The sequence below is a fragment of the Merops nubicus genome, unplaced genomic scaffold (genome assembly GCF_000691845.1).
Source record: "Merops nubicus isolate BGI_N331 unplaced genomic scaffold, ASM69184v1 scaffold18186, whole genome shotgun sequence".
In the NCBI taxonomy this organism is placed as follows: domain Eukaryota; kingdom Metazoa; phylum Chordata; class Aves; order Coraciiformes; family Meropidae; genus Merops; species Merops nubicus.
The window spans coordinates 202,054-228,377 of NW_008617173.1; the positions used below are offsets into that span (position 1 = coordinate 202,054).

Below are 26,324 nucleotides of genomic sequence, written 5' to 3' on the forward strand. Positions count from 1 at the left end.
TGTTAACATTAGCTCATTATATCAATATTTGTAAGATTCAGATTCTCAAGGGTTGTTTCTTTGGAAAGCTGCATGTATTCATTATCAGTTTAAACCATCAGTATAAGAACTGCCTTTGTCTTGGAAATATAAATAAAGACTTGTCAGTAGAAGATGAGGACTCTGCCACTTTACAAGTGAAGGGAATGTGCAACAAAGCCTGCAGAAGTCTGAAATTTCAGCTGAACATATTACTTTCATGACATGTCCTATACTAAAAAACTTTGAAATATTTCACAAAAAAATGTTCCTTCTGATGTGTTGTTTTAAATTCTATATTACTTAAGCAAATATTTAAATATTATATTAGCTTTTCTGCATACTTGATGTGAATATAATTCTACCTTCCTGCCAAGTATGTCAAAACTCAAATTTACTTTCATTTGCCAGGGTAAATGTTTATTTTGTTTTCCCACATAATGTGCTCTTTAAAGTGTCACCAGGATACCAAATCTGATTGCTTTTTAATAGAGACACGGTGGGGTTTTTTTGCTTTCATTAGGAAACAGGATAAACTATCAGTAAAGCTCATGGTAATGAATCCATATACAGTAGATGCTCTTTGGTCTCTTTCCTCTCATCTCAGCATTACAAAAAAAGAAAAAAAATCCAATCAAAGTTATTGTGATGGTACCTTATTTTTGATAAATGGGACCATAGTACTAATGGGCGTTAGGGGGACAATCAGTGCTGCAGAGCAAGAGACTGGGATACATGGGACCTGTTTCTTCTCTTAAAGGTAAGATATGAGGACTCGACAAGGCTCCTCAAAACAACTTTTGTTTTGCTGTGAAATGGCCGTTTTTTTAAGATATAGTTCATTGGAAGGTCACTATGAAGAAACTGTGCTTTTACTAGTACAGAGCACCTACATTTCAGATACTAAAAGCTGCCAGCATATGCTTGTGTAGTTTTTCACAACTCAGTAAGTTTCATTTTGACTTTCAGCCTTGAAAGTCTCATAGAATTCCTCCAATCTTAGTCAAAGTAACTAAACCTGGCAGAATTTGTTCACAAATTAAAATTTTAAGCTTTCTGCTTTTAAATGATCTATCAGTAAAGCTTCATCTAAAAGTTTCACTGCTTCTTCTTATGCAAATTGGAATGTTACACTTTTACATAATTTAAAAGGAAATAGGTTTAGAGATTTTCCTTTTTTTTTTTTTTTTTTTTTTTAAAGAGAAGAGAATGAGAATGTTTAATAAGAGAGCTCCTGTAGTGCCTTTGGATGATGGTGATTGTTTTGAATTAATGTCAGCATGTGTTTCTTTGGTTTTACGTACATGCTTAATAATTTTGTGGTATATTTATCAGTAGGCATAGTGTAAGGGACTAACTAAATAGATTGTTCCAAATTAGCTGATGGTTACAATTAACTTAACTCTAAATGTTAAATAATTTTATTAAATCTTCACATGTTGCTTTTCCTCTCTAATATCAGAAAAACGGAAAGTAGAGGGAAAAAAATAAGTATTTGCCAATTAAACAAACTGCCTTTGGGAAAATAATCTTTTATGATTCTATTTCTGAATGGAAACATGAATATTTCTATTTCTAGAATATGAATATTTCTATTTCTAGAAATAGAATATTTTTTGTGATTCTGATCAGGATGCCTGAGCTATTCCATAGGCACCAGATAGTCAAATTCAGTTTGGGAGGCTGAGAGAGACCTCTCTCTAATCAATTATTTTGAGCATAAAGGGAAATATACTCTCTCTTTGTAAGAACACATGCTGATTATATGTAGTGCATACTGGTCACTGTTTTTCTGAGGGCAGCATTTTTTTTTTAACTCAATGTGTGACTCACTTATTCCCTGAATTTCATTATATGATTTTTGTCTGGAATTCCATGTCTTACAATTATCAAATTAGAAAGGCTTTTCCAAAAGAATAAAAATCCAACCACAGAATTGGACTCAGTGGCATAAATGCCACAAGCTGAATGTGAAATGTCTGTATGCACACTTCTTAAGGAAGCAAGGATACATTTTTGAATACCACTTCTGTACTGTTCTCTGATTACAGTGGGCAGGAGAAGTTTTGTAGCAGGAACAGTTAATTCTCCAGTCACATGCCAAGGAGATCACATCTACATACACATTGTACCATGTAATTTCATTTTAATTAATAGTAATTCATTTTAATGCTCTCATTATAGACAATCATGAATATACTTCTTACACAAGTTCATCATAAAAGTTGCCAGATTTGGTCTTGTCATGGAAAATGTCTGGGCTAAACTGTTCTTCTCATTTCTGTAGTTAACAGGTTATGTGTATTAATGAATCACAGAATCATAAAATTGTTTAGGTTGGAAAAGACCTTTTAGATCATCAAGTCCAACTGTTAACCTAGCACAGCCAAGTCCACTGCTAAACTATGTCCTTCAACACCACATTTTCATGTCTTTTAAATACCTCCAGGGATGGTGACTTCACCACTTCTCTGGGCAGCCTGTTCCAGGCCTTGACAACCTTTTTAGTGAAGGAATTTTTCTCATCTCCAACCTAAACCTCCCCTGGCACAACTTGAGGCCATTTCCTCTTGTCCTGCCATTTGTTACTGGGAGAACAGACCGATCCCCACCTTGCTGCAACCTCCTTTCAGGGTGGTGTAGAGAGTGAGGAGATCTCCCTTGAGCCTTTTTTAATCCAGGCTCAACAACCCCAGTTCCCTCAGCCACTCCTTGTAAGACTTGTGTTCTAGACAGTTCCCCAGCTTTGTTCCCCTTCTTTGGACATGCTCCAGCACCTCAGTGTCCTTCTTGTAGTGAGGAGTCCAAAAGTGAGCCCAGTACTTGAGATGTGGCCTCCCCAGTGCCAAGTACAGGGGGACAGTTAGTGACCTCCCTTTCAAAAACCAAATCAGTGACTCATACGAGGTGCAGCCCACGTTTATACTCTCCCAGTTTACGTTAACAGAGTGTCTGTGTGGCTAAAGGGTGAAGTTCTCAGCTGGCAACCAGACATCTCTTTCTGTCAGTCATCTGCATTCCTGTGTCTGCAGGGAGAATGGCACATCCAGATGTGACGTGTTCTCTTCCCACAGCTGGAATAGGTGTGATCAGTCTATAGAAGTGTCTCTCTTCTCCCATTGATTATAAAGGGTGATTAAATGATACCAAAATTCCTGAAGTTGTATGAGGTGAGTCCTAACCCAAGAGGGAATGCTGTCATGACTATGGAAGAACCCAACCAGCTTAGCAGCAACTGGAAATCTCCTATCTAGAGCCATGCTGGATTTTTTTCATTCTAAAATACCTTTTTAGAGAGAGTCTAAATTGGATTTCTAAGCTGTATTTGAGAACATATAAAGAAAAGGCTATTTTAGGATGTGTGTCTCATTTTGAGAGCCCATTTTTGTGCTTTCCTTTGACAAGAGAGTGATACCCATCTATACTAGGTGCAGCCTTAAGTTAGGATAGATTTTCATAGGGTGAGATCCTTCAGCTATTGAAGGTAATGGAAGTTTTCCTTGGGACACTATGGAACCAAGATTTCTGAATATAACTGGATAACTGAAAAAATAAATTATAATTCTAAACCTTTTTTATTCCACAGTGATTGAAACAGCATCACTTGCCAAGGATGCTTGCACGGGTGTGCCTATAGCATTGTAGTACTTGTGAATCTCCTGCACAGAATCCTTGTGCAGGATGCTGATAAACCAAAGAATGGCAGATACTGTGGCTGTTCCATTGAGAATGAATATAATACAACTCTGTTTTATAAAGGGTAACAGAAAAGGCAGAATGACATAATTATAAAATTTACAAATAAGGTAACAAGAGCAAAATGACTATGTATTGTTCATATGGCCTCAAACGTAGTCCTTTAAACACTGAGCTATTTAAGTTTCTACTGGCCAAAATTTTTCTTTGTCTTCTTATGCTCCTTTTACTGTGGAGCTCCAGAGTATTATTCAGTGTCTTCTAGCAGGCCTGATTCACAAAGAATTACAGAGATATGCCTTCCAGGGTAAGGAAAGTTATCACAGGTGTTGGCTTTTACTATGTGCCTTGGGTTCACTTTCTTTTCAATGTCAAGCGTGTAAGAACGATGCTCTTGAGGACTTCCTTCTTCGTTTCTCATTTAACCTAAGTAAAAGTATTAAATATATTTTCAGAACCATGTATTGATGCTGGTAATTAATAGGTCACACTTTTATGATGCAAGTTTTTTAAAGGAGGCTTGTTTTTTGACTTGCATGTACCAGTTAAAGGTAGCAAAGAAGAGAGCTGGTCCCTAGGTGTTTCCAAACTTACCTACTGTTCAGTTTATCTAGCTTTACTGGCTGTGTTGCTCTACAAATCTGTTAAGCATTTAAGAGATTTGTTAAGCAAATAACTCTGGACATATTGTAGTTGGGCAAATAGATGGAATATGTCTGGGAATTGAGTTTCACCCAAGTTGATTACATCTAGGATTGATCTTCTGGTGAACTTTGAGTTGAAACAATGCTCTTCACTTTATGCCATTCCATCTGGACATGTAGGAGCAGGACTGGATCCTCTAACCAGATAGGTTCAAACTCAAACTGTCTGCAGATAACAATGAGGGAAGGTATTATAAGGGTGAGAGCTACTTGAAGATTTTTTGAGATAACATGTAATGTGATAACTACCAAAGAAATATGCATAGAATCCAATATAAATATTAAGCAAATGCACATTTCTAAGCTGTCTGTTCTTTTATCTATCCATATTTTTATCTATCCTATTTTTTATCTGTCCATATCTCAAGTCATAAAGCTAAAAGAAATATTTTTAAAGCTTCTCATGGCTTACAATATTTCTCTTTTGTGTACAGGTGAATTTTGGTAATTGTTCTATTGTCATTAATAGAGTATGATGGCTGGTTTTGACTGCAAATCAGAGAAAAATGTAAAACTCATTATGCAAAAATTATCTCCCAGATGATGTCTAAAATACCAAAACAGTGGTGCCTGTTTTCATGACTGAAATTTTTACTTTGTGAGATGCTAAAGCTGTTTGTACTAACTTCATCTATTAATTGATACAGCCAGTGTAAGTGTTCAGAAGAATATTATCCAGAAGACATCAAAGTGTCCTAATATTAACATGGTATGTAAAGTTTTGATGTACAGCCAGATGGAAAGCACATAAAGGTGTTACAGTGTCCTCAACCAGAAAAGTGGGGGAATGTCAGTCATCTTATATTAATCATATATTAATAAATCTCACATAACCTCTTAAGTTTGGTAGCATAGTTTATCCAAAATCATTTTATGTTTTTTTTGGAAAGCACTGGTAGAAGATAGCCATAAATTTAACACATAGTTTTACAAAATTCATGATAATACTTATTATAGCAGAAAAAGAAATATTTTCCTGTAGAAATCAAAGGTATCCCATGAAATGGAAACATCTCGTTTACAGGTTCCAGCTCCACATTTCAGGCTCGCAGTAATACATTTAGACAAGGAATTTGGATATGATATGGAGCTGGTTCAAATAAATACAGTATGTGTAGATTTTGCATATGTTCAAGGGCAAAGTATTACAGGGGCACTGAGTCCCTATCAGGAGGTCAGTTTTATTTATTCCTTAAGCAATGAGATCATGACTGCTGGGAATTAATCCATTCATTTTGTTATTGTCTGTGCAATTTCATTTGCTTTCTTTCTTCATAATTTCCTTGAATTTTTTACATAATCTTAAGTAGCCTTGCCAGCTCCCTTCCCCCTACTTATCTGCACATACTTGGTTAGATCACATTTTACATACTTTGAGGAAGATGAATGGAGTTAACACACACCCAGAGTACAAAGCCACCTTTGTACATAGTTGCATAGCTTTGAGATCAGAGCAGGAACCAAATTTACTGAGTCATTCTTTAGTCTTGGCTTGTGCTTAGCCCTAAAATGGAAGTTGCCCTATTGGTGATATTGTTCTGCACTCCTCACTCAGAGTAGGGTTCATCTTGCTTTTCTGGGGATGTCTGTACTGTGGACATGGCCACAGTAGACATAGGCCACTGTCTCTAAGGCTCTGTTGCTGATATCCACAGTTGATGAACTTCAGACAAATACATAGATGTGATTCATCTGACTTATTTTAAACACCTCTTTTAGGATGAAGTTCCACTCAAAAAAAGTGCCTAATAAATTTTTTTACTATAAAGGGTCTTTAGGTGACTAATTAGGATGCTGCAGATGTCTAATTTGTTCAAGTGATTCCCATCTTTTGTACCTGGACTGAAAATGACCAATCTTCTATAAAGAAAAATTATCATTAGGGTCTATTTTAATTAATATCTGTCGTCATCCACAGCTTCCTTTCATGTCATATCCTTCACTTTACAGTTGTAGATCCTTAACTTCTCTGTAACAGTTTAGATTTTCAAGGTTCTTAAGGTCTTAAACTCTGTAGGGGGCAATGGGGGTAATAATATTGTAGATAAAAGAGCAAAATTATTTTTACTATTTATAACTGTGAAAATACATTAAAATTGGAATCATCTCAGTATGCCAAAAAAATACCTCATGTTTTCTTCTAATATTGCAAACTTTCTACCAAGCACAAGTGCTCAAAACCAGTATTACATCAAAGGCCTCAAGTTTGCTGTGCAGACTTGTTCAGATTAATGGTTACTGCAGAATGTATGGTATGTTCTATAAGAGGTGGGTAAAAATGATAAAAATTCCCTGTATGTCTGTACTTTATAGCCAAATCAAGTATTACATTACAACAGCTATTGATCTTTCCCCAAGTGGCATTTTTATTTTCTGTGTAAAACTCTGAGTAAGCTTAATCTTTGAAATTGCTTACCCTCAAAACTTTGCTTACTAATTCAAGTGATTCTCAGAAGAGTAAATACATTTTTCCTTCATGTAACACAAATCTTCTGATAGTGGTAATCCTCAGATAATTTCAAGATACAGAAGACTAAAATGTGTGTGTTTGGCATATTTTGTAAATGTTTCAGTATTGAGCCACTTTGTGCTTCATGTTTAAATGATGTTTTGTTTTTTTTTTTTTTGATCTAGGTAATTTTTGACCTATAACCCTAGAGCTGTCAGGTACAGCATACAGTTTTCTGTTATTCTTTGTCTATATAATTAAAAAGATATTTAGCATAGTCTTTTAGTAATATCAGCCTAACAGCCAACTGCAGGGCAACTGTGTTTTACCTAGAGTAGTCACCTAGCTCCTTTGAAGCCGTGATATGCACACAATGAAGAGGCAGGTCTTTAGCAAAGGAAATCAGGAAATCACACCACAATATGAATACACCAGCAGTTTGGGTAGCCAAAATCTTCATCACTAGCATTGTTGCCAAACACAGGGCTGTCCAGCCATGCTGCATACGTTTTTCAAATGTTCCAGCTTAGCAGCTACTCGGCACATTTCCTTCAAGCACGTAATATTTAAGCACGTAATCGTGGGCAAGCAAGTTAACATTTGGCCTCTTGCCTTCCCCCCACACAAAGAGGTTTATATGTCAAGTGTGAAAGATGTAAATGGAATTAAAATTAAGATTATTTTTCATCCCGGATGGTAGGTGACAACATGCAGCTTTTTACCTTTCCTTTCTCTTTTTAGTTTTCCTTTTTAGTTCTTCATGCTGAAAGAAAGATATAATGCAACACATTTTTGGAAGACCAAACAGACGTTTACTGTGCCAGGTCCTATCTACTGCATCCTTCAGCATGTTCCAAGGAAAGCATGCAAAGTATTTTAACTCTGCTGTACACCACATAACTCAGCTCCTTAACTGCTCAGAGTGACTAGTACTGCAGAGGGAATAAAAACTATGTATTTTTAATTCTTTTGATAAACCAGTGGAGCAACCTCATTGATGTAATTTCTTGTATCTGATTTCAAGCTGAGCTTGCTTCAAGGTGGTGTATCATTAGGGGGTTCAATGCTGCTTCATGTAGGAAATATTCCCAGAAAACTTAATTTTATACTGATGAAAGAGGACTTCAGTCCAGTTTGAGAGACCTACTGCTCCTTCTAGGAACAGAAATTAGAACGTTTCACTTGTGTAACGTTGAAGCTGTTTCTTAGGTAAAATACCCTGTATCATTTCTTGTTTTCAAGAAAAAAAAAATAGTTGAAAACTGACGACTGTGAAAAAAAGCAAGTGGATATTCTGTAGACTTAAAAGAAAGCATTACTTGCAGATGACAGAATTTTCACAAGCTTCCTGTGACTTCCTCAGCAGTGAATGTTGTTTCCTTTAAACCCTTCTAGCCTGCAGTAACAGTGTCCATAGCACTCTGCTCGCTCTTTCCCCTCCATTTTTATCCCATGTTATTGATTTATTTTGAGTTTATAAAATGCCTTGGAAATGTAAAGATAAAGGAACATTAACTTCTTCCAAAGCAGGGATGATGTCAGACAAAACAATTACTCTTTGTAATCTTGGGAAGTGAAGAGGAAAGATGATCTGCTATTGTCTTCTGCTGCGGTGTTTCCTTAAAGATGACATACCTATGATACCCATCTGCTTATTTCGCTGGTTATTTATAGACTACCCTAAAAGTGGCAGGATTGATGGAATACTTATCCATATCCCTTGAACTGTGACTTTCTATGACACAATGTGGGGCTTTTTGTTAAAGTGTATTGGGAAGAAAATGTAGCCTGGTTATTTATGATAAAAGCTATTTTATTTTGTGGTGGTTGAGAGCATCACTCTAGCATACACCGTAAAGAAAGACTTCTTTTAGAGAGGAGAATTTTATTTCACAGATATGTAGGTAATTTTAATACTTTAAAAATATTCATACAGAGAAAAAGTGTTTATATTCATTGAGTACATAAGAACAAAATTAAGTCCAGTGTTTAGACTACTAATACAATCTGTAAAGAGAAATGAAATCTCTATTGGAAAAATCTCTCAGCAGTAACTTTCCTCTGATTAGTATGTTTTTGTTTTTGCAATGTTTTGACAGTGAGCATACTGTGAGACATATTGACTGGCCTTTGACAGCGTGCATTTTTGGAGTTCTGTAGTCTGTTTATTGAGGGTAGCCACTGATAAATCATTTTATTTAACATAACTAATCTTGGGATTAATCTGGTTTTGCAGTTTCCCTATTACATTATGAGATGTCTGTAAAAGTTCAAGAATCCTTGTCAAATTTCTGGATTTCTAGATGTCTTTTTTCTCTGTCAGCTCAGGAAGGTCTTTGAAGCAGAAATCCTCATGTTAGCATTTCACATCATTTAGCTTTCTTGTGCCTGCCTTGTTGTTGCAAAGAGTTTTAAATGCCTGGGGCTGCTGGATGTGAAAGGGCTATAACCAATGACCTAACATATAGGTGGCAACAGGTGAAAACAGAATCTCCCAGGGATTGATGTTGGAGCCCATATTGTTCAATGTCTTCATTCACAGGGTGGGCAAAGATAGAAAATCCACATTCTGCAAATCTTTTGATGATAGTAAATTAATAGTGGCTGGCACACTGGCTGATGAAACTTCCATCCAGACAGGTCTTGAAAACTTTGAGACCTGACTCAACATAAATTTAGTAATTTGAGGTTCTGCATCTGGGAGAGGGTAATCTGTGCATCAGTACAGGATAGATATGTAACATCTCTTTCCTTGGAGGTTTTCTAGACTTTGCTGGAGAAAGCTGTAGCTGACTTTGTCTAGTATTGGCAGTAGCCCTTTTAAGCTGGAGACTGGGCTAGAGAACTCCAGAGAGAGTGTTGTTAGAGAGGGGTCTCAAGCAACAGTTCTGCCTGCAAATATCCATGTAAAATTTCAAGAACATTTTGTCATAGAGAAGCTCAGCCTGTCTGATCACACACCTAAATTAAATTATTTCAATATTACCTGGGGGTGCCCAGGTGGTATTTGCTGATGGGCAAAGACAGACACAAATGATTACAGAATTTAAACTGCATTGCATAAAAAGTTTGCATTTTAAATGATTTGAAGAAGTTCTCTATTAATATGTGAGAAATTTAAACCCAAATTAGATGCCTTTCTGAAACGTACAGTAAAATTACACAAGAAATTTTAGGACTGCCATTTCTAAGATGTATTATGTGAGAAGTGTTCTGTGCTATGCGGTTGAGATTAGATGATCCTGATGGTGCCTTTTGTCTTCAAACATATGACTGAATTAATTCAGAGGCAAAACAGATCTCTGTTATGATTATGCTTGATGAGGGTTGAAGTTATGGCATGCATTGTGAAAATTACTTTTAAAGGCTACAAAATCAGCCTAGACTTATTTAATGTCTGGGTGGAATAGATAGACTGAAAATTTTTACTTATCTGAAATAGCAGCTTCACAAAATATTGTCAAACATGTGCAGGAGGACTGAAAAAAAATGCCTGAGTAGAACAGTTTCTATCCTGGTGACTTAACTCAAAATACATTAGAAATTATTGACTGACTAGAGAAGAAAAGAAAAGAAGAAAAAGAATATCCAGGTATGTTCCTGGAATGTTAGTGGTTTACTTTACAACTAAATTGAACATGTTGACTGTCAACAAGACCTCATAATTGATGGATTGGATTGTTGTAGAACAGTACAGACTAAAAGACAGAGAACAGAGGCAGGAGCTATGTATTTGAAGTACTGATTTTTCTTTTTTTATTTTTCTTCTGATTTGAGAAACTGCTATGGCCAAATGCTGGTTGTATAGCCTGTCTTCAAATACACTTACCAACAGCCCTTTTGTTTTCCACTAGATCAGACTGAAAAACTCTGCCATTTCAGTTTCATCAGATGTATAAGTGCTTGGGGGTTCAGAGCAAAATTATTGTGTATGTGTGTGTTTTTTTCTTTGTTTTTCATCCTGAATGCCAACACACCTGTACTTTACCTTCTTTGTGCATGGTTTCTTGAGCTGTATGGACTCACTGCAGAAAGAGTTCCAGTGCTATCAGCCACTCCTGATACTACTTCATATCCTCATTAAGGATCCGTTCATAACACGTGTAATGATTTATTAGTTGAGTTATTTTTTGGATGATAGTTATATTCCTTTCCTTGATTTTTAAGACAATCTAATTTCCTTGTTTGAGAGACTTGAGTAAGCTGTCTGCTTCTGAAGAAGATAATAGTTTTCTTTAATCTAATTACCCCTTCCTACCTCTGATACATGAAGAATTTAATCTCTTGTAGAGATCAGATCCTACCTGGTGGAAATCACCCTTGCTCTGTTGAAGTGAACACAACTCAAGCATGTGGCTTATGCTCTTTTGGTTGACACTGGACTCTCTGTGAAATACATTCTTAAATCCAGTAGTGAACATTTAAGCTGTTTTTCTTGAGCAAGCTCTAGTTTAGACTAATTTCCTTTCTTTTCCTTTAGGTGTTCAGAAGCTTAAAAAAAATCAAGGAGAGATTAATAGTGAAAAAAATTTAAACAGACACATTTACCACTTATTTATTCCTGTACATTGAGTGTGGGAAGGGACACTTCAATGCTCCTTTCTGTCTGGTACATCCTCAGTATGGTGGAATTTACTCATTTCACTGCTGCTAATGCTCCCATTTTAAAAGCACACAGGTTCAGTTCTCAATGCAGAACACATTGGCCCCAGTCCAGGAAAATGTTTTACTTGTCTGGTCATCTGTAAAAGCACGTAGGCACTCACGTGCTTCAGTTTAAATGTGCACCTCGGGCAGGGCAAGAGTGCTCAGCACCTTTTCTAGCTCAGCCCTCGTCGCTGCCATAGCACATTAAATGAGGATTGACACACTCCTCTGGGAAATTGAACTCGGGAGGCCAATAACCAACCTGTGGTTCATAGTTCTGCATCTGAACTTGTTCAATGCATGTTTAATTTGGGAGGGTTACTTCAAGGTTATGGCAGGGGAGCTCTGGTGCTATAATTGCTGTGGGGGAATGCAGTTCTTGTTGGAATAAGGTACATCATGTACTTCCACTCTTTTGTCAGAGAGCAGAAAGACAAACACGAATGATGGACTCGGTCCAGTACGCGGAGTTCTGTGAAAGTCGGCAGCTGAGTTTCTGTAAGTATTATAGTGGCTGTACTGTATGAAGATGTTCAATTATTATTTCATGTAATAGAGAACACAGCACAACCTCATGAATTTTGAAAGCACTTTTGTTTCATCGACAATAATCAAACTTTAAATTCTTTGTCTGCATAACTCCTGGGAACTGTTAATTTAGCATCGTTTCAGGCTGTCAGGCAGAGTATTTTATTTGAAAATGTACCAGACTTTCTATATGCTCAAATACTGTGCTGGTGGGGACAACTGCAAAGATAGAACTGGTAAGGAGTTAATGGATTAAAGCAGCCATACCTGCCCAAAGTCTGTCATGCTGGCGTTTTAGTCAGCATATTAGTAAAGTTTCATGGTTGCAGGTTTTTGAGAATGCATCTAAAATGAGAGAAGAGCAGCAAGTTTTGCTTTTATTTCCCTGTCCTCAGAGACACAAAGAACGCACTAAAGAGTCTATTTTAAGCTGTAAGCTCCTGCTGTGGAATTTATTCAACATTAGCCAAATTCATCAGTATACGCCATTCCAACACTAATAACATGATGACAGAATTAGGGCTTTACTAGCACTGGAAACCAACTTACTAGAAGTACTTGTGGGCCACAACTATAATGAGCTGTAAATTAATGGGCTTGATCATGTAGCAAAACATCATTACAGAAGTGGTTAAGTGATGACTAAGGTTTTAGGTCAAATGTCAGAGAAAGTGAGGTTAAGGAGCCAGTAAAAATCATGACAAAACAGCACATGATCATACAGCACAGACTTGGACACAATAGTGGCTTTAAATGAGAGACCTTATCTTGTTCTTCCTTTTAAATTTGATGAAAGTGACTCATTTATGGCAAATAAATGAGACGTATGAAATACTGTTCTGTATCAGCAAATGTCAGCAAATGTAGGAAAACATGTTTTGTAAGCATTTCTTTTCCTAATTCAGTATGTTTTCTAAGCTTAGTTATAATTTGGCATCATACATCTGTGAGCCATTAGAGAAATGATACTTCAGATTAGGGCGATTTCAGGAAATGAGAGGTTTGTGATAAAGTCATTTTTAAAACACCAACATTATCGTATGGAGGCAGAACAAATAGTAATCTTAAATTTGTGAAATAAAATTGAATGTTGTTGACCAGGGGATTGTGATCTATAAAAACATCTCAATGGCATTTTCAGTGTTTTTGAATGACCATGTCTATACAGTTCTTTTTCACTAGCATTTAATGCCATTAAAGAATTAGAGAATTACAGTGCTTCAAAAATAGTAGCAAAAGAGACTCAAGTTTACTTGCACTCTATGAATTCATCTAGGCAGAGCTAAAGGCCATGCAGAATTTTTGTCCAAAGGCCATTTTTTACAAATTTTCTTATATTTTAGTAAAAATTGAATACGTTGGTATGTTTAAAGTAGCAAACCCTTTTTACTGTAATGTAAACCCATGAAAGCTGTGTCAGAAGAGAATAAACCTGGAAGGAACTTCAAGAAGTCTGTTCTAATAATAGATATTAGTAATTACAGCTCTGCATATTTCTGTGCACTTTTAAAAAGAGCCAGAAGAAAAGGTCCATCAAAGGATCAACTACTACAGGATTACAAATTTAAATTCTAGGGAACATTTTGTGGTCCTGCTGTCACCTTCTCTTGCTTTCTTTTCTTTATTTTTTTGTCTTTAGCAACCCACCATAGCCTTCGCATTCCCTCCTAAAAAAATAACCATTATTTACACCAGTTTTCTGTTTAACACATAACTTCAGCTTTTTAGTTGTTTTAGACTCTCTCTGAAAAAGCTGTTTCAAATTATCCTCCCACCTTGTATTTACTTTGTTTTGGTTGTCCTGTCTTCACAAACAGCCCTCATTAAGAATTCTCTATTACTGGTTCATTTCTGTCCAAGTCTCCACAGCTTGTTCATCACTGACCCAAGATCACCCTTTTTTTCCTCCTTTTACTGTCTCAGCAAATATCACGTTTCTTTTTCCCACATTTTTCTCCTAAGTGATCTCATCCATTAGCAGTGTGAATGTTGATCATTTGCAGACCCATATCTCACCTTATTTCTTTATACCCATGACACGTTTTAAAAACGCTTATCTCCAGATCATTTTGGTGAGCTTGTCAGGACCTGATCCCTGTATAGTTAACACAAAGACTTCCTAGTTCTTCTATACATCTTCATTTGTCTTTGCTATTGTTACTACAATTAGACCATTTTATCTGGACTCAGATTTGTGTTCATTTCCTTTAATCCTTTCATTTGTGTGATGCAACCATATTGTTTCTTTTACAATATTATAATAAAAATCATTTGTCCTGCCTGTAGTCCTCCTAGGTAGACCCGTCCTTGTTCTGAAATCTCAGATTGATTGTCTATTTTTCTCTTTACTCCATGATGCTTAGGGGCCTCCAAAATGTTGTGTGTAAAAGAACAGTCTTTCCCCACTAGTTTCATTTTAGTAGCTGCTTCCTTGGCCAGTTAAATCACATTCACCCTGCTTGTTTCGCATTTGCAATGTTTTCTATGACTGGGAAAAATGCATTATTTTGGTCTGTCTGCTGTTAACTTTTCCTTTTCCTCTTATGATTTTAACTGACAGCAAAGAAAGCCTCCAAGTTTCGTGACTGGTTGGACTGTAGCAGTATGGAAATAAAGCCAAACGCAGTTGCAATGGAGATTTTGGCATACTTAGCATATGAGACAGTGGCACAGGTAAGGGAGTATACTGACTGAATTCTAGTTAAACAAAATGAATTAATTACTCCTGGATGTACTTCAGAAGCATTCAGTCATTACTTCAACTAACCAAGCTAACTGGATTCCTGTCTTTCAATCTACTGTGTGATAGATGTGTGCTATACCTTGTTTATCCATCTGAGACACAAATAGAAATGTTTTATAGCAGTTCCAGAGGAGAGTGGAGTCCAGCACGAACTTTATTGAAAGTCCAGGCTGAAACCACATACTTCACTATGTGACCTTTGGCAGTGTGTTGAGGCTCATTCTACTCCATTGCACAATTGGATTAAAAAGCAGGAGGATTTCCTGGAAAACAAAACATCACCTTAGTGCCAAGCTGATCCCTCTTGGGTAGATGGATTACTCCATATATTTACAGAAGTAGAAAAAAAAAAAAGATTCCTTAGGCTGAAATATCTCTGAATAATTTTATTTTCAACTGAGAAACACTAAGAATAATCTTCCTTAACCCACAACTCTCTCTCTTCGTTTTTATGATGGCATTTGTAGTAAGTACTGTGTCAGTAAACCCACCTCTTTCTTGTTGGTTTTGCTCCTCCAGTTGGTGGACTTGGCCCTTTTGGTTAAGCAGGACATGGCTCCCAAAGCTGGTGACCCGTTCAGTCATGCCATATCTGCCACTTTCATACAGTATCACAACTCTGCTGAGGTAAATCTTGCTTTTTCACATAATAACTCATGTTATGTTTCACTTTTACATGTATTTGGTAGTCTGTTGCTGTCAAAGTAGATATTATTGTATCTGGTATTGATGCAGACTTCTGTTACAGAGTTTATGAACATGGAATTTAGGGATTTAGAAAGACATTAAATTACAGCTCCTAATGTCAAATTCTTAACACCATCTTTATATTTAAATGTAAATCCTCTCTTCTTGGGTGAAAATTCCAAGGCTCTCTCTAATGCAGATTTGAAGATTAAAGTGGTCAGCAGTGACAAGTGAATTAAGTGCTGTCTTGCCTGCATTGCTAGGATATAGATAGTACAATAACCTCTAGAATAACCAGACAGAATTCTGTATTTCATCTCTTCCAAAAATCTAAATCTAAGAAGTGATAAATCTAAGAAGGCTTTTTTTTTTTGGTGAATTGATTAAATAATGGGTTTTTTTGACATCTTGCTTTTATAGCCACATCTCTTAGGGCAATCTACAAGTGTGAAAACCAGTCTTGACTCTCCTGAAAATACACCACCTCCTACACCCACACCCCCAGCATCAGCAGGACAGCAGCATCTTGGGAAAAACCCATCAGGAGCCCTGGGGAATGGTGGAATTGGACAGGACTCAACCAAATCCAAACAAAGGAAGAGAAAAAAGGTATTTTGGTGCACAAACCTGGAAAAAAAAAAAAAAAAAAAAAGAAAAAGACTCCAAAACATCTTCAGAAAATAACGGCTCATTTTAAATATTAATTTTAACCCATGGCACATTAACTACCAATGTTATTGTAGGGCAAAGTGTGTGGTTTGGGTTTTTTCTATCAGAACTAGGGTAAAGCTTCTCAGTAATGCCAGCAGTCTTGAGTTTTGTGGATATAAACAACTGCTGCTTCTAAGATAAGCTGCTCCTTTACAGCCAAGGCAGTAGATAGCACCCCAGGTAATCATGCCCTTCTCTGACAGTAGCAAGCTTTTGAGGGTCAAAGCATTAGCAAAGTAGGCAAAGAAGTGGTTGTGATTTTCCTGTTCCTAGCAGCCTTGGGCAATTGCCTTCTTTGCCTATAAAAACTTTGCCTGACCCGCTTTATTTTTATGCCAGTTGGTTGCATTCAATCTAAATATTTGTTTACTTTGCATAAAATATGGACGTCTCATATTCAGAGTGTGAATTGTAAATATAACAATTCCTGGCGTCTGTTGTGGTGCCTTATTCTCTCTGAGAGCTCTATATGTACCTTAAAACCACAAGGGAAATAGATTTGATTAAATAACCTGGACAGGAAGCACTGTGTTAGTCACTTAGGGCTTTTTTGAAAAAAATTGTGATGGCAGAACTCATTTTACTGTGAAGCTGTGGAGTAACTTGTGATTTTCTCATGTATGTTATTATTCTCCTAAAACACATACTCATTTTTCACAGAGTTAAACCAGTGATTTTTTTGCAGTGACAGATAGAAGAATGTATTTTCTCCTACTTGTGTCATCATCACTGTAGATACTCCTAAAACATTCCATTTTTTCTTTGCCCTTATTATATTGAGTTTAGAAAGCCTTTAGTGAATCCTAAGACCCAACTTTTACTTTTTCCTTTTCCTTTTTTATATTCCATTTGATTATGTTTTGTTACTGTGGCTGATTTCCATTCTAATTCCTAAAACAAAGAACGTAGCTGGAGATCTAGTTTTTGATACATTATATTTCACTAGTGTTGTGAGTTTATTTTAAATTCTTAATGTTTGACTTAATGCCTTTTAAAACAATTATATTCTAAAAAGTGCACAGTTTTAATGAAATGTTCCCGTGACTTATCCAATTTGGTTAGGTATATACTGGATATAACTGAGGCATTGAGACAAATGAGTTAACTAGGTGAAGAATGTTATTCTTAGTCCATGAAGGCCCAGTCCAGCAGAAAATATTTGAGTTTCATATTCCCTTTATGAACGTCAATCAGCACGGGAAGAATCTGCCATCATTTTATGAATAATTCTGTGTGTAAACACACAGGCTCCAGTGCACTCAGCACTCTGGAAAATAAAACATTTTGTAAAAAATACCCCAGGTTTGAAAGAATTAGTGTACACTGTAGATGTATGCAGGGACTGTGTATGTGTGTACATTAAACTTGTGTGTATAATTCAAGCTTTTGTCTTTCTTACTGAATTCACTAATCCCATTTTTATGAATTTATTACCAAGCAGCCATCATTCTGATAAGTCATCTAAATTCTGGCAATCAGCCCTGTCTAGATGGAGCCTAAACCAACATTTCAGTTTGACTAGCAAGGAGAAAATAATAACTTTTTCTTCTAAAAATCCTGGAGCTGTTTTTGTAAAGTCAGTGGGCCAGTAGCAGTAAATTCTTATTTTTCCTATTGAAGGTCCTCAATCCAAAAAGTCATTTGAAATACAAAAACATTCCAGTTTGAGCTAATTAAAATAGTTTTGCATCCCTCTACCACCATTATGTCACACATTTCATCTTCGGATTTCAATCTGATATTACTCAATGGTGATTTTGGTGTCAAACTGCTTTCCACTTTGGGTACTTGTTCAATATTTCCCCCACCCCTTGACATCATAATGAGAGCCTGAGATGGTTTAAAAATAGTTTCTGTGGTTATTGCAGTGTGACTTATATGACCCTTTCATTTTAGCTTGAAGATTTTCTGCTCTTTCCAATTGCAACATACAGCAGCACTAGGTGAAAGATTTAAGAGGACAAATATGGTGTTCTTGGGGTCTCTTAAGCAAAGTTCATGTAAAAGTTCTCTTTGATTTGTTAATAGCTTTTTTTCTCTAGTGTGTGGCAGCAACGATGTGTATCCTCAGGAAAAAAAAAAATTGGTCCATTTTCTAAAGGTTTATTTTCATACTTTATGCACTGTAGGTCTGTTGTGTGTTTTTGATTTAGTAACAATTTATGTGTTTTTCTGTTGCAGAGCACTGCAGCCTGTGGTATAGAGGCTCAAAGTGATGCCATCCAGCCCAGCCACATCAGAGAGGCCATTCGACGCTACGGCCACAAGATTGGCCCCCTTTCCCCATTCACAGTACGTAATAACAGAGTTATAAAAAGTTATATTTATAATCTTAAAGAACTTTGATTTTCAAGTGGTCAAATGAAGAAGCTTTGGAATTGTTGAGAGCAATTTGTGGTGACGGTAATTTTCTTTATAAAAGTGGCATAATTCTCTTGGGAAATAAAACTTAGTAATTTCTGTCTCTTTTTGGAAAGACAAAAAAGTTTTTTTTTTTTTCCTTTTAAATATTATTTTCTTTCAATTACAAATTATGCTTTTTTTTTGTTAGTGCTTGAATTTTCTGTTTTTGCAAAGTTTAGGTTTACAGTTATTTTAAATTATATGTATTCCAATATGGTGAGGAGCACTTTATATTCTAAAATTAGTTGTGTTTCAGATACTGCTCCTATTGGAACTTGAACTCTCAAGTGACACATTTACGGTTGGAGAAAGAAGAGAATGGTTTCTTTACACAACTTTGAACCTCCACTAAAACGTAATAGAACTGAGCTTGTGGTAAAACACTGATGGGTTATGAGGTTTTACCATCATTTTTCTATGCAAATTGAAAACCCATTGTTCAGAGCAGCCAAAAAAATTCTTTATTTCATTTTCATCTGATAAAAATGTGAATGTAGTCTGTCTCCAATGTCACAAATTGGGGTGATTTTCTTTTGATCTGCTGTTTTATGTGCCATATACCCTTTATTACCTCAGAATATCTCCATTTAGGAAAACATGAATGTCAAAGAAATCATCAGAAAAAAAAATAAAAATGAAAAAACAAACAAAACAAACCACCAAACTAGATCTGAGGTCATAAAAATCAGGAAGAAATTGTCCATTTTTGGAGGGACCTTAGGAAAGGAAAATTACTTTGCATTTAGGGGAAATTCATCAACAGAAAAATTATACAGAAGAATATGAAGAACATAAATATAAAGGAAATAGCAGGGCTTGGCCTCAGAAGTGAGGAACAAAAAAAAGAGGAGTAAATGTGTAGGTGAAGTTATAATTTCCCTAGTGATAAAGCTGATCAGTTGTTTTATAAATGGCAATAAATGTTTGGTTTATCAATGATAGTTGATGTGTATTTGCAATGAATTATCTTTACATAAATTTACCTTTCTCTTTTTCCACTCACAAATGCTAGATTAATATCATGTAAAACAGAGGGTAGCAATTCTAGTCCAAAATAAATTGTCTTTAGCAGAATTTGCTGAAAGATGAAGCTAAGAACACGGCAATAGCTTCTGAAAGCAGAGAATATATTTAATTTTATTATAAAGAAGTAAGAAGCTCACATAAACGATTACAGAGAGTTTAAGTCTTCCTTCCCTGACCCTCACTAAAAGTGGTTTGGTTAATTATTAACCAAAGTTTGAAATTTCTCTGCAACCACAAGATACAGTAAAATACTCAGGTTTGGGTTGTTGTTGGGTTTTTTAATGTCCTGAAATCTTGTGCACTTCCCAAATGGTATAAGGAACTGAACAATTTGATTTGTTGACATTGCCTTCTGTGAACGTGGCTGATGAGATGGGTGGATCTTGTTCCCTCTAAACAAGCCAAGAACAAGAGAGGGAATCTTGGGTCATGCTCTAGATGTATACAGATGTTGTGGAGCCATAATATGATTCCCTTTTTAATGAAAAGTTTAGGAAAAAGATTTTGAGAGATATTACATATTATGCATTTAAGTCTGCCAATTTACCCATTTTTCCTGTCACTGTCCACATTGGCACATGGCTATCACATTTCTCCAAAATGAAAGAACTCCAAACTTCCTGTAAGTTCCTTACAAGTGTAGGAAGTGTGAAGGTCAATTGACACTTCCTTTGACCTTACCTTTTCATATTGCCAGGTTCTCACACAGCTGTTTTAAAAAAATATTATCTCTAGGCATTTTGAAAAGTACTGCAGCAACACTTTTGGATGGCTTCTGCTTTCTCCTGTTGCCACTGCCTTCATGAAATTTTTATAGTGTTTTCTGATGAGAGTTTACTGTTCATGGTATCAGTCCTGCTACAGAAGCAAGTACAGAAGAAGCAACCATTTTTGTGAGCTATGTACATGTTCAGTTCAGTCCCTACATTCACAGAATCATAGAATGGTTTAGGTTGTAAGGGATCATTAAAGGTCCAAACCCCCTGCAGTGGGCAGGGAGATCATCAACTGCAGCAGGTTGCTGGGGGACTCATCCAGCCTGGCCTTGAATGCTTCCAGGAATGGGACTCCTACCACCTGTCTGGGCAACCTGTTCTGAACTTTAAGTAAAAGACACACTTCTACATTCTTAAAATAATAGCAAGAAAAAAAATGCAAGTCTGCTAATGCCAAAGTGCTGTATTAGTCCAGTGTAAGTTTGTCATACCTGTACAGCAAAAAATTCAGAGTACATCCTAGAAACCTAACCATGTACTTACCTGTCCTGAATAACACAATGTGTTGGGAACATACAGAAAGTCTCATACAAGGAAAAATAGGGAAAAGAAGTTATCCAGAGTTTTTAACAACAGTTTTTTGAAAACAAGAGCATGTTCCTGCTTTTGAATGCTGACCATTGAGAACGGACTGGAAAAAGAAACCACTTTAAATGCTTTCCTGTCTTCCAAAGTAATATTGCATAGAATCATAGAATGTTAGGGGTTGGAAGGTCACCTTGTCCAGCCTCCCTGCCAAAGCAGGATCACCTAGGGCAGGCTGTGCAGGAACACATCCAGGCAGGTTTTGAAAGTCTCCTAGAAGGAGACTGCTCAACCTCTCCAGGCAGCTTCTTCCAGTGCTCTGTCACTCTCACAGTAAAGAAGTTTGTCCTCATGCTGAGGTGGAACTTCCTGTGCTCTAGCTTATACCCATTATTCCTTGTCCTATTGCTGGGCACCACTGAAAAGAACCTGTCCCCTTCCTCTTGACACCCACTCCTCAGATATTTATAGACATTAATAAGATCCCCTCTCAGTCTTCTCCAGGCTAAAGTCCCAGTTCTCTCAGGATTTCTTCATAGGAGAGATGCTGAAGTCTCTTAATCATCCTTATAGCTCTCCATTGGACCTTCTTCAGTAGATCCTGTCTTTCTTGAATTGGGGAGCCCAAAACTGGATACAGTATTCCAGGTATGGTCTCACCAGGACAGAGTAGAGGGGGAAGAGAAGCTCCCTCGACCTGCTGGACACACTTTGGTTAATGCACCCCAGGATCCCATTGGCCTTCTTGGCCACAAGGGCACATTGCTGTCCCATGGACAACTTATTGTCCACTGGCACTCCAAAGTCTTTCACGATGGAGCTGTTTTCCAGCAGGACGACCCCAAATCTGTCCTGGTACCTGGTGTTGTTCTTCCCTGGATGCAGGACTCAACATTGGTCCTTACTGAACTTCATGAGGTTTATCTTCACCCAGCTCTCTAGCCTGCCTAGATCTCACTGAACAGCAGCACAGCTCTATATGAAAATAACTTCATCTCATTCCAGCCAATCATATGAGGCAGAGAGCAAACATTTTCTTTTTAATTTGGGAGATTATTTTTAATTCAGATGGAGTTGGGTTTTTTGGCTTTTTGCCATGCTGCCTAGTGTGAGACATTCAATAGTCTCCCCAAAATTTACTGTGTGTAATTTTTTCTGTTTATGATTCCACAACATTGATTTTTGAAAGACTTTCTCATCTGTACAAATAGGTTGAGTTTAAATTAGCAGTACATGGGGAGAAATGAGTAAAAATCTGAACCTGCACGGTATCTGATAATACTTCCCTGTTTAAAATTGTGCGATACTATAAAATCAGTTTTCTCTGTATGAAAAATCCCATGCAGATGATTGCATTTTAAACCAAATCCAGACAAGAATATTTTAACTGCACTTGATATTGAGATACAGACTTGGTCAATTCCCATCTTCATTTTTTTTTTTAATAGCTTTGAATCTTTTTTTTTTTTTTCCTTATCTTCTTATAGTTTCTCACCTCTGGTGAGCCAGAACTTCTTAGTTCTTAGACTAAAGCTAATTTCTCCACTGTCTGGGAACTCACCACAGCAGTGACAAGGTCCATACATAGTTACAGAGGCAGGTCATAGAATCATAGTATCATTAAGGTTGGAATAGACCTCTAAGATCACCAAGTCCAACCATCACCCAACACTATTTCACTAGATTTGACTTGCTAGCTTGGAAACTTTCCTTGTTTTCTCCACATTAAGCATCACACTCCAAAAATATGTGAAGTCCCTACCTTCGTTCTCCTCTGTAGGGTTACAGGAAGGGATCTGCCTCACTTTAAGATGATGAACACATTTTTAGTGATGATTCATTCATGTTTGAGCCTGGTACTTGCTTGTGCACACCTAAAGCCTAATTCTCCATAAAGGCTCCCTGTGTGAATCACTCACCATGGAGACTGTGATTTATGAGGCTTTGATTCTGCTCAACTGAATAGAGTCTACTTGTTTCCTTGGCACAATTCACAAGAGGATATGAACTGATAGGAAGGGTGTGAGGCTTTGATTCTACTCAACTGAACAGAATTTACTTCTTTCCTTGGCACAGTACACAAGAGGATATGAACTGATAGGAAGGTCCTCTTCTGGTCTTGTATTGATCCTACCTGTACACAGACTTCATTGTGGTGTGAATTGTTTGGCTTTTCCTCAGACTGCTTTTCCATTCCTCAAGGTGGTTGAGAGTGGAACGACCAGGTACATCAGATCAGAGGACCATGAGAACTTTACACATGTAGGTATTGGCTCTAGTCTTGTCTTCATAGTAAAGTGGTAGTTTATATCCAAGATCCCTCTCAGACATGTTTCTCTGGTGACACTGTCCACTGCAGATCTTGCCTCATGTTCCAGGTCCTCACTTGGGATTCAGGACAACACGTTATCTCAGTTCTCCATATGCCATCTTGCAGTTTGGGCACCAGGTTGTTCCTAGGATTCTTATTGCTTAGCTCCATTTCTTACACACTACTGCTCCAGAAGTTTAAAAGAAGTCAGTTGAGCTTTCTGTGCTCATTTGATGAAGCTTTTGCATTCCTCAAGTCTGTCGTTATAAAAAGGTGAAAGACTTCCCATGAGTAATGTTGGGGTGTAATTGGTACCTGCCTTTCCACATCACCAATCCTTCTGTAAGATATCTTGCAGCTTGGGCACCAAGTTTTTCCTAGTGTTAGGATTCTTATTGCTTAGCTCCATTTCTTACACACTACTGCTGTAGAAGTTTAAAAGAAGTCAGTTGAGCTTTCTGTGCTCATTTGATGAAGCTTTTGCATTCCTCAAGTCTGTCGTTATAAAAAGGTGAAAGACTTCCCGTGAGTAACGTTGGGGTGTAATTGGTACCTGCCTTTCCACATCACCAATCCTTCTGTAAGATAACATGACTGTTAACATTTCATTCTAGTTAGAGAACTTATCCCCTGGCAGTTTGGGTTCAAATATAACCTCTCTGAATACAACAGGCCCTTGACAACAGCCTCCTCAGTACTTCAGGAAAGAGCTATTCCTGAGTACACCAAAAAGAGTCATTTTGCACTCAGCATCCAGTGTTTAGCGGGGTGTGAATCTAAGATTACACTTACTGCATTTTTGTCCTTTTTGCTTCCTTGTGTGAATAGGTTTCCCAGAAGAATCAAAGAATGTCTCCCAAACAGTCATAGTGGGCTGGTTTAGCCCAAATGTCATTATCTGAGAATTAATGTAAATTGTTCTAAGTGAATAAGTAAATATTTCAAGATTATTAGGTACTTACTAGTTTTGCTAGATTGATACTTTTTACAGAAATAGAGATACTGAATATTTTCAAGCATTAAACTAATTACAGAGGTGAACAGCACTAGTAGCAAAATTAATTGCCATGACACATTTTTATAACACCTTTGTTACGGACATTGCAAACTGTAACTTCTATTGAAATGTGCTCTTGATATTAATGAGGTAATATCTGACATGCTGTCTCTGGCAATTTTCTCTACAAGTGTTGCATTTTATGGTATCTTAGGTTTGTGACACCAGAATGAGGGACAAGGGAAAGGGAAGAGCAGGAACACAGCAAAATTTCTTTGACTCTGCATCCCAGGATGTTTACTGACTAAAAGAAACCTTTGCCATACAGAAATTCTCATTGAACCTGTGGCCCATGGACTTGCATGCCAGCTGGTGGGTTATGCTGACTGATTCTGGTAGTGAGGAAACCAAAGCACGTTATGACATAATCTACGTTCTCTCACTCTAGGATTCTGCATATATAAAAGGATTTGGAGCTTACGCCCAGCGTAGGGATTCCAGTTTCTAGGTTCTTCACCCTCAAGTCCAGGATATTAATCACAGAGCCATAGAAAGATTTGGGTTGGTAGGGACCTTTAAAGATCATCTAGTCCAACCTTCATGCTGTGGGTAGGGACATCTTCCACTAGATCAGGTTACTCAAAGCTCCATCCAGCCTGGCCTTGAACACTTCCAACGATGGGACATCCACAGCTTCTCTGGACAACATGTTCTAGGGTCTCACCATTCTCATCCTGATATGGCTCCTACCAGCTTCATTTCTTTTAGCTTTGAGAAAGAGTTGAACTAGGTTGACCTATATTCAAACGTTCAACATGATTTTGCATTCTGCTGCAGTTTGAAGCATACATGCTAGAGCGTTGCTATTGCTGAGTTCTGCTGGTGTGGTGACCCATGTTTCAGTTTTAGTTTCACTGAATCTTGCTGGTTTTGAATGGTGGAACCTTGATGGATTTGAGATGAATCTCCTCAGTTTTAGTTGCCAGAGGCAGATATACTTTCTTTCCAAAATTACTTGATTTCTGAAGGAAATCCCATGAAGAACTTCTATTTTGTAGAACACTTTGAAATGCTAGCATTAATTCTAAATTGAAAAACCTGAATGTAAGTACAAGTTTTATCTTTTGCTACTGAATAACTCAGTCCCATACTTTATATTTAGATTTTATTTCTGTTTAAAAAGGAAATATGGGAGAATATTTTATTTTTTAACGTACACATTCTTTTGGGACTATTTTCTTAAGATGTTTAGTATGTATTTGTAAAACATGAAAGTGATATTTTCTGACATCTTTCCCTTTTTTGCTGTTTCATCATGATTGTCCCTTTCTTCCATCTGATTTGGTGATAAGTGTTCCTAATAAGGGAGGTTTGGAAGAAGAGTTAAGCTGTGTAATTTATCCTTTAGCAGCACTTGATGGATGTTGGTTTGGACAAAAAGAGCACTTTGAAAGTTTTATAATCATATGGTAAAGGAGAGCTAACATTAAACTAGTGAAAATGATCCCTTTGCATTTATTTTGACCTTAATAGCTATGTCAAAATAACTAACATAATTAGAGCATTTAGGTTTTGTCTCCAACTGCAAGCCACAATGGAAAGCAGCAAGTGTACTCTAGATTCTTCTTCATAGTACCATATCTAAGGTAGTCTAGACATATATTTTATCCAGATATTCTCTACCAACACTATTATCTGGTACTCAGCATTGCCTACTTGAAAGTATAGTCTAGACTTTCAAGGAGCAACATAATAAATAATTGATTTATATAATGATGCCATATAATTTTGCAAGAGAGGAATGGGAAATATGTAACTCATCATCATGTAGGATGATGCAATTCCATGTGTAGTACCTGAATCTATTTCTCTGTGCTCTGTACATTTAAAGAAGTGAGACATTTTATGTGTATTAGTTCATTGCAGGCTAAATCTTGCTTTCTTGGCCAAGGAAAGTGGGAAACTTGTCTGCACAGGATTAACAGTTTTTTTATATCAAGGGGTGAATTTATATTTGGATATAAAATTAGTATATGTGGACATGCTTTTATATAATATCTATTTGTAATTGTACTCATCTACACACATTCTTTTTGGTGATCA

At 36.8% G+C, this 26,324-nt stretch overlaps 1 protein-coding gene across 1 annotated transcript in view; it reads left to right on the top strand.

Moving 5' to 3' along the window:
• Positions 1-18,475, top strand: part of SUPT3H (suppressor of Ty 3 homolog (S. cerevisiae)) — a gene marked incomplete at its 3' end in the record, with an annotated part of 211,110 nt that extends 192,635 nt beyond the window's left edge. The window contains exons 6-10 of the mRNA XM_008943067.1: positions 11,937-12,012; positions 14,603-14,715; positions 15,305-15,412; positions 15,893-16,081; positions 18,365-18,475. Coding sequence (XP_008941315.1) covers positions 11,937-12,012; positions 14,603-14,715; positions 15,305-15,412; positions 15,893-16,081; positions 18,365-18,475 — 597 coding nt within the window. The remainder of the gene's footprint in view (positions 1-11,936; positions 12,013-14,602; positions 14,716-15,304; positions 15,413-15,892; positions 16,082-18,364) is intronic.
• Positions 18,476-26,324: the final 7,849 nt, after the last annotated feature.